This window comes from Chironomus tepperi, unplaced genomic scaffold, assembly GCF_022539635.2.
Source record: "Chironomus tepperi strain 1889 unplaced genomic scaffold, CSIRO-AGI_Ctep_v1 contig_68, whole genome shotgun sequence".
Lineage (NCBI taxonomy): Eukaryota > Metazoa > Arthropoda > Insecta > Diptera > Chironomidae > Chironomus > Chironomus tepperi.
The window spans coordinates 2,032,299-2,041,624 of NW_027226190.1; the positions used below are offsets into that span (position 1 = coordinate 2,032,299).

The 9,326-nt window shown below is 32.1% G+C and overlaps 1 protein-coding gene across 3 annotated transcripts; it reads right to left on the reverse strand.

Moving 5' to 3' along the window:
• Nucleotides 1-70: 70 nt before the first annotated feature.
• LOC139100815 (sodium-dependent nutrient amino acid transporter 1-like) lies at nucleotides 71-9,119 on the reverse strand. Of its 3 annotated transcripts, none has more exons than XM_070653560.1 (6): nucleotides 8,608-9,119; nucleotides 6,385-6,656; nucleotides 2,965-3,333; nucleotides 2,760-2,905; nucleotides 661-2,692; nucleotides 71-598 (listed from the first exon to the last, which is right to left on the reverse strand). In XM_070653560.1, exons 2-5 carry the CDS (start codon nucleotides 6,523-6,525, stop codon nucleotides 715-717), a joined length of 2,634 nt encoding a protein of 877 aa, XP_070509661.1. In that variant the 5' UTR covers nucleotides 6,526-6,656; nucleotides 8,608-9,119; the 3' UTR covers nucleotides 71-598; nucleotides 661-714. The 3 variants fall into 3 exon arrangements, with proteins under 3 accessions (XP_070509661.1, XP_070509663.1, XP_070509662.1); XM_070653562.1 differs by having other exon boundaries at nucleotides 657-2,692; XM_070653561.1 differs by lacking the exon at nucleotides 8,608-9,119 and having other exon boundaries at nucleotides 6,385-6,663.
• Nucleotides 9,120-9,326: the final 207 nt, after the last annotated feature.

Genomic DNA, 9,326 nt, shown 5'->3' on the forward strand with positions numbered 1-9,326 from the left:
TTTTTCAGCATCAATCATTTCATTACAGGAAGTAGAGCTGAAAATTTGAAAACTAATAAAAAACAATCAATTTTATTGTTCAGACTTTAATTTTTATTTATTTTTTACATGCAAAATAACAAATCTAATAACAAAAAGATTTTTTTTTCTTTGTATGGCGGTAAGTACATTCTTAAGTAGTGGAAATGTATCATCATATCACATGAACTGATTTGAAAAATGGACAAAATAAGTACAAAAATATTTTTCAAACAATTTATATTTTAATGAGATATTGCTGATTATTTTAATTAACTAAACTAGTCAGATAAAAATTGTGTAGCTCATCCAGCTATCAGCTATAGCTTCTCTGATAAAAATAACGTTTCTTTGGATGAATTTTTAATTTAATCTTAAGATTAAAAATTAATCCTGAGATTTAAAAATCCTGATTTATTCTCGATCTGCTAAAATAATTTTCATCTGTCTAGTTAAGTCAATTAAGTATGTCCTTAAAATTAATTTTTATTGGAACGTTTCCTTATAAGTCGTGAAACAATCAAGTACTTGAATGAAACTTGTGGAAAAAATTCCAGTTTTCTCCCTGAAGAACTTAAATCTGTAAAGAAAAGGAATCAAAATTTATGTTCTCATCACGTAAAGTGAAAGTTTTGTACCTACAATCATGACTGTGTGCATTTTCATAGAAAACACTTTTTGCTGTCGATTCCTTAACTACAATTCTGTAGAGAATTCATCACCATTGCGAGAAAGCTTTCTCCAATTATTGGTGTATGAGTCATTTGGAATGTGTGTGGCAGTTGATGACAATGTTTTTGTTGTTTTAGTACTCATGGTTCCGTCACTAAATGTATTGCTGCCATTAATGTGAATATTGCTAATTAAGTGTCCATTCCTTTGTCGTTGTTGTTGCTGCTGCTGCTCGTATCTGTGTTGAGTTTCATTAATTTCATCAGCTTCATCGACGTCATCTTCAGGTTCATAAAAGATTTCATTATGGTGACTTAATTGACATAGTGGATTTTTCATGAATGTTGATTGTGCTTGAAATTGAGCAGGTGGTGGTGGAAAAGCAAGATCAGAAAAGTCTGATGGAACTATCTCAATACATGACTTGAAATCATCAGTCATGATTATTTCATCATTTTCTTGAGCTTGGAAGTAAGAATTTCTCTTGATTTTTGGATGGTCACTGACTGCTGAAATTCTTATTGGAACTTTTTGGTAATTTCCAATCATTTGATCATCATCATTTGCTATTGTTCTTTGATGATGATTATAATGTCGATGATGACTTCCATCAGATTGATTTCTATTGACTCGATTACTTTGCGATGATTTCCTTGAAGTTCCATCACGTTCATTAGATGAGTATTTATCACCACAACTTATATCCTCTTCAATAGCTGAATCACCAAAGACTGAGCCACTATAATTTGGAGAATTTGATCCACCTGACATTGATGCTGTCGAAGCATGAAGTGTCTTGCCATTTACAACATATTTGTTGTGATTATTAAGTGTTGAAATGCAATTTGCGTTTCTTTTGGCATGTGAATATTGTCCCTTTTTAATTGAGCTTGTCCAGTCTTTTGTGCCACGTCGTTTCAATGTAAAGTCTCGTTGACCTGTATCGTCACAAACAGTTTTCCATTGCTTCCATGCATGTCTTACAAGTGGATCTGCAGGACCCCAATCTTTTGCTGCTTTTGTTGATTCATGGATCATGCTGAATGTATTGTAATCAACTTGTTTTGTCACTTCATAAATTGCAAAAAGTAAGATTATGCTGAGACAAATGGCAATTGGAATCCATTTTGGAATTAAATCAACAATTGGTTCTATCATTTGAACTTTTGTTGGAAATACAATAAAGCATGTTACAATTGCTACAAGAAGTAATGGAATTGTTGACCATAAAATCAACCATAATTTCATTATTGGACGTCCAATTGAAAATTCCAAGTCTATTGATAAGTCCTTAATGCCATAAATCCATGTAATTGAAATAATATCAAATACCAATGCACAAACAATAACTAATCCAGTCCATCTCATATCAAGATATCTGCTAGGTATAAAATTAGGACAAAGAAGGAATCCAACTGCAAGACATAATGCAGCAAGGCACATAATATAGTTTGGATGACGTTTCATTAGTCTTGATGATGTGTATATTGCAATAGAAATGGAAATAATTCCACTAAAAATAATCATCAAATAAGCAAGACTAGGAATGAGTTTTCTTAAGTATGTGCTGTGTGGTTCATTAAATGTACGATCATAGATTGATGTAATTGCTGTGAGATCTGGATACGGTGGAATATCGTCGATTTTATTGTTCTGATTATATGGTGTCATGTAGTATGCAGTTGCAAGAATCGTTGTAAGAAAATTGAAGCACATATAGACTGTGCACATTCGAATTGCATCTCCTTTGTACAAAAACTTTCCTGTCATCACTGGAATTGCTCCAATACCAATTTGTGTTGATAAAATGACTTGAATTAAAGCATAAAACCATGTTGAACTTTGTGCTAGTATGCTGTAATTAATTGGCCAAAATTCTGGTTCCAATTTCTCTTCCTCAATCGTATTCTTAATTTGCCATCCAAGCTGGAATAATAAAAGTCCCATTGCTCCTATTCCAAACATTATTATCGATCGACGATTCACTCGGCCGCTGTGTGTGCTAGACATGATAAATAATTATATGTTAAATAAAGACTGACACAATTAAAAAATAAATGACAACTTACCACATCATAATAATGACCCATAAAAAGACTAATCCAATAGCAAGTAGACCAAAATTCAAGGAAGATTCTCTAATTGATCGAAGGAATGTTTTCTGTAAGCACAGCTGTCCGATAATTCCTCTTTCTGTGTAATGTGAACCTGACATCTAAAGATCAGAAATATATTAATAAAAGGTCAGAAAAAAGGATTTATGAAGGAACTTACTTCAACTGTTGAGGGACATTGACGGAATGGCACACCTGAGAATGCAATCTGACCAATATACAGGAGCGATAATGACATGTGCATTGAGATCCAAATGCATCCAATCCAAGCACCTATTCGTCCAACAATAGAAGCTCCTTTAAGAAATGGCGATGATTTCCAGCTATGAGAAGCTCCTTGTCCTAGAAATTGGCCTAAAGCCATCTCAAGTAAAACGATTGGCACACCGATGATGAACATTATGATTAAATATGGCACTAAAAATGCAACACCGTGTCGCTCCAATTCGCGTGGAAATCGTACAATATTAGCGTAGGTCAGATTCATACACAAGCACAAGATTGTTCCTCGAAAGATTGAGCATCGTGACTGTAAATAGAAGAAGAAATGGAATTAAAAGCTATTCTTAGGTTCAGAAAAGGCAACTTTTGAGCACGCAACTTTTGCTTCCCTCACAGATCTTCTGTCTGACTCAATTGCAAATTGCAATTCAAAGATGAACAAAAAAAGATTAGCAAAAATTTATAATTATGGCAATAAAAAACTAGAATGGATGATGATCGTTTAAGCCTGGAAGGGATTTTTTCATGCAAAGATTCATGATTATTATTTAATGATTCTTGTACTTTAAGGCATCAAGTTTCTCTCTCTATTTATATTCATTAAAGGCACATTCTGGATTTCAATACCTTTAATGCTGCGTAATATTATTTCTATGATTTACATAACTTTTTGTTCATTTATGCGAGCAACAATTTGAAATTCAATCTCAGCGGTTAAGAATCAAATTTCAATTACACTCAAAATGCCACGTCCTATTAACAGCACAGAATGGCTTGTTATTTTAAGTCTTCAAAATTATCTTCAAAGAAGCACGGAAGTGATAATAAAAATACAGTTCTAAACTGTGCGTTCTTTAATCCAATAAATATAGAATGTCTGCAAGACTTGCATTCGGTGCCATTTACATCTTCTTCTGTGTTGTCTAATGGAACCGAACAAATCGCATTTACGGAATAGAAAGGAACGATTCTAATAATATTGATGACTGCAAATAGCAAAGAGTCAAATACAGTTAAAGAATCTAATCTTAACAGGTCTACACACAGCAAGAACTGGCAATGAGTGAGCGGTACGAGACTTCTTATTCTCTAAATTATGTCATGAGAATACTCAAATTGTTCTGCTTCTTTAATAAAGACTCACAAGAGAAAGGAATTCACTAAACATTATTGAATTTCATGAGACATAAACTTACTGCTTCATTCTACCTTTCTGAACGATATTTCTCACATTTCTATGGACACAAAGCTTCTCTTCTGTTCTGTGCCTCTTTAAGAATTGAAATTATTTCTTTTCTTTTTCATTGCGCTTTCCATTTTATTATCACATAATCAAGCGAGCAGCAGCAAAGACTTTATGGAATATTGTGATTCCCTTTTGTTTTCAGTCAAGTGCTAACAGCTTTTGGACTTTGATTTAAGTTATGACAAATTTTGGTATAAGACACAATCAAGCATAACCAGTTATCATACCCACATCCATAAATCACCTCAAAACACAATCAGTTCCATCAATAATCAACAAAAAATCGTCCCTTGATTTTGATCATTAAGTGAAGAATTGAAAGAATGGAAAGTAAATGAGCAGTTGAGATGTCTTTGTAGATTAAGAATCGCAGCATGCCCTATGTGGACAAAGAAATTGAATGAAATAAAGGAGATGAGCATGAAAAAAGAAAATGAAATTGAGATGTTGAGTTTATGGATGTGGCATTTGAATTAAATTGAATTCTTAAGGTAAATAAGTATTGAGTATGCTGCATATGATCATAATCCGTTTCTATTCATCTCTTCCACTCATAAAAAAGTTCTTTTTCTTCTCCTCATCTCGTTATTGTTCTTCTTTTGTCCAAGATCTCATCTATTAGACTTGAGATAACGAAAATTTTAATTCAATTGTTGCTGCTGTTGACTATTGTGTTCCTGACTAGTATGAGTAATGTAAATAAAATGAGGAATAAATGATGTTGATGACCGTTCTATTTCGATGATGACAAAAAGATTTAAAAATAAATTTTGGAACTTCTTAAAATAACAGCTACTTGAGACTGAAGCTGAATACATTAATAAAAGTCAAATGTTATCGACACCGGACAGAAAACATGGAAGCAAAACTTGCTTATTCCATTTTTGACCAAACAATTATCGCCGTTTTTATTCCGCATCATCAAAAATTGATTTGTTTTATTTTTGTAGGTGGACAGTAAGCACTTCATTTAGGCTTTAAATCAATTACTGAATTGAACGAGGTCGTTTATCGTTTGCAATTCACGTAAGTCACACCTCTTTCAAGTTTATTTGATTCAATGCGCACTTAAAGTTGTAAAAAAAAGTTTCATAAATTGCAAGAAAAACCTTGAATGATGGAAGCAGCAGCGCAAGTTTGAAGTACATAAGTGAAATTGAGAATTTATGGAATTTGTTGCTGCGATTCTTTGCTTCACATTGTAAAAACTCAATTGCACATCTAAAAAGCTAAGCTCAATGAATTTTGAAGCAATAGAATGAAGTACAGAAATTGAGTAATTGGCAATTGCAAGTTATGATGAATGGCAGTCGAATCAATGATTTAATTTTTATTCAGCTGCTGTTATTGCGGATTGTTCTTTTCATAAGCAATCAAGCAGAAATTTTGGAATGCAGAAAGAGCAAGAAGAGAAGAAATTGCAGCCAAGGTTAAACCGTTTTAATATCCAAAATTGCTTTTAAACTGTTCAGCTGCCATACATCCATAAACTGCCGCTGCTTTGTTTTGACAAATAATTGTGATAATTGTTATGAATATTTATGAGAGTAAGCATAAAACAACATAAAATTAGACATGACAAATGCGATGAGCGTTAAAAATTAATAAAATGATGCCTGGACTCTCCACAGCGCTCTTTAATTTGCATGTCTTGTGCTTGGGCAATGAATGATGCTCGTGAGTGCGACTAGTCATTAAGAATATTTTCGTCTTGAACGTAGCGTGATGATGATTCCAAAATGGGCGGAACTAAAGTTCTTTCTTTTGAGATTCTTAGATTCTCATGTCTTATGTCTCATTATCTACCTCAGGCATTTCTTTACAATTTCTTTTAGGCATTCGATAGCATTAAATACTTTGTATCTTATATTCTCATCTCATATCGCTGAAATTTGATGATGAGAATCTCTTTGCACAGCATCATAAATTATGAGAAACTTCCATCATTACACATTATCTATTTCATATTAATGTTTCGCCGGTCTATGATTATAATAAGCACCGACATAATGACTGTATGTTGACATTGAAATAATTCACATTAAATTTAATGTTCAGTCACATCAGAATGACAATTGCTGATATAAAGCAATAAACACAAAGATGACTTACTTTCTTATAAAATTTGAACTGCTCATCTTCACGTGTGTAGTAGAGGAAATCCAATAAATATTTAGCTGTTGTTGGCTCCAAGATTGAATTTATTCTCGGCGCATTCCGTTGATTATTTTTATGGTAGTTCATTATAGTCATTCTTAGTCCATGAGTTTGTCTCACTCAAAATATTTTATTTCTTTCATTTTTCTTATCATTTTTATTCTCACAATATAAATTCATATATATCCACAACAGAACAGCATTAAGTGCAATATGGGAAATTCATTCTATCAAGCATAAACATTTTATTGAATTCCAATAAACATAAACAATAAATAATCATGTATATGCTTGTTGCTTAGTCAATTGATTTTATGCAAACATATTGAATTATGTGAAGAAAGCATGAAAATCATGTCCGAATGCATTCGCAGCTCTTCTCACTTCTCACAACTCAATGGAAGTTCTGTGAAAATTTGTTCATTAATCTTTATTACATCTTCAGCTTCATCTTCAATAATTAGATGTTCAAGGTTTTTATTTTCAATTCTTTAATGATGAAATGCGTGGATGCATGCCGTGTATATGAATGATTAGGTCTTAAGCATGCAGTTTTTCACTTTTTTTGTGAATTTTCTTTGACTTTTAGTGAAATAAAGTGAAAAGTTTCATCATTAAAACTTGTCATGTTCAACTCAAATAAATAAATCCAAATGGAAGTAGTTACAAAGTTGTTGACAGAAGCACAATTGTCAATTGTAATGATTCCCTAACAGGCAATGAGCACTTTATTCTGATGATGAATTGTTCTTTGATATTTGATAGTGATTATGATCACTGATCATGAATTATTGCGTCTGATTAACTTGTGAAACTTGCATGCAATTTTTTCATCATTACTGAAACGCTTCAGTGATTCATGTTCAACTCAATCATTAATATTAATTAAGTTAACCAATTTTTTCCAAATGTGAAGTATTAATTTATTTTTCTGAAAATTTTAAACAAAGTTGTTGACAGTCAAGCACTTTCGAGATCTCACGTTTTTTGTCATCTGTAAATATATAATAATAAAAATATTGATGTAAGCATAACAATTTTATTTTGATGAATTTGAACACATTGAAATAAATGAAAAAATTTGATACATTTAAAACTTATGATGCAGTGATTCCTTAAAACGAAAATTCGTTAACCTAATTTGAGAAAAAAGATGCAAAACCTTACATTTTATAAGGAGAAAATTAAGGCAGAAAATCAATTTTTGAATGGTTTTCTTGAAACTAGGAAAATGATATCAAAAAGTATTTTCAATCGTTTTTCATCCTAATGAAAATCTTGCGAAAATCTTTGCAAAAACTTAGTTCAGACATGCTCAACGACTTGCTTTAAGATCTTGCATGACCTTAAAAATTTGAAAATTTTTTGCAAGCTCAATTTTCTTTTTTTTATAAAAACAGCACACGACTAGATCAAATCAAAATTTGCTGTAACAATTTTCATAGCTTTTACGATCAAATACCAAGATCCAGTCAGGTCAAAGTCACCTCTACGAACTAAAACCAAGATCCAGTAAGGTCAAAGTTAATTAAATCGTTGACGATCATGAAGAAGTCATTGACGAGGTCATAACTTTGAAAAATTTCAAAACAAACAGTGCATCAAAGTGTGACTTATGATGGAAATCCAGTAGTGAAGTTTCTATGCTCATTGATGATGGTCATTTAAAATCCGATTAGTGAATGTTGTGATTATGATGGTAAGAATGAATCTTAAATTTAGATCATGAAAAAACACTTTGTGATTGTAATAGCATGAAGAATCAAAATTTATGATTTGACAGTGACGAAAATTTTTTACATTTACATCCACAAAACTTTTCATTCTTTGTTTTCCTTCAATCCACTTCAAATTAAGTCGGAAGAATTTCTATAAATGGAATCATGAAGAATTGAAGCTTAATGACATTTTTTTCTACGTCCACAAAACTTTCTTCTTTGTTTTCCTTTCAATCCACTTCAAATTAAGTCGGAAGAATTTCTATAAATGGAATCATTTGAAGCTTAATATTAAAGCCGTGTGGCTATTCAAATGCATTCAACATATGAGTGACCAATTTTGAATGACTAACAGTAAATCACAATTGGAACTATCAAAATGACATCAATTTTCATTATTTCTTCACTAAAATTGTCCATCATAAGCAATTTGCATAGCAAATCAATTCACTTTAAATACCATCAAAGACAGTTCAGTCTAGTATTTCTCATTTTCAGTCACTTCCAACATTTTCTTATCACTTTTAACATGAACCCGCGAAAATTTATGCAAAAGCTACACCGAATATCCGAAAAACTATGAATTTGACTTCAGTCTTACAAAGCGATCTCGTCCATTGAAGCAACTAGTCAAGACTGAAAATGTTGTGAGCATAAAGTAAACAGTGAAGAAGAATGAGAGAAGTAAAGACAACAGAAATGCAGAATGAGAGAAACTCACTGAAACTTTTAAATTATTTCCATGTGTGCGGTTTTTATGGAGAGAATGAAGGAAACCTTGCGGCATATTGAGGATGTTCTGTTGTTTATTTTGAAATGTGATATTCTGCAGCAGCTTAATGATCACTTTTTGTCGAAATCAAAGTCAGCAGTTGCAACAATGACCTTCATTAAGTGAAAAACACAAGATTGTACCGGAAGAAGCACCACAGATTGTGATGCAATCCGATAATTTACTTGTCAATAATTTTTGGCATATCCAAAAAGATTTCACTTTCAAAATGAGATTCAATTGATGTGTGGAAGCAAAATGAAGCAGGTAGAAAATGCTATACCAAAAGAAATGCCATATGAGTTGTTGATTGATGCTCATCATTGCTTCCTTTCAGCATTTCACATGAGAATTCATTTAAAAAATTCATCCCACGACTGAAAACATTCAGCACACACTCACGTACA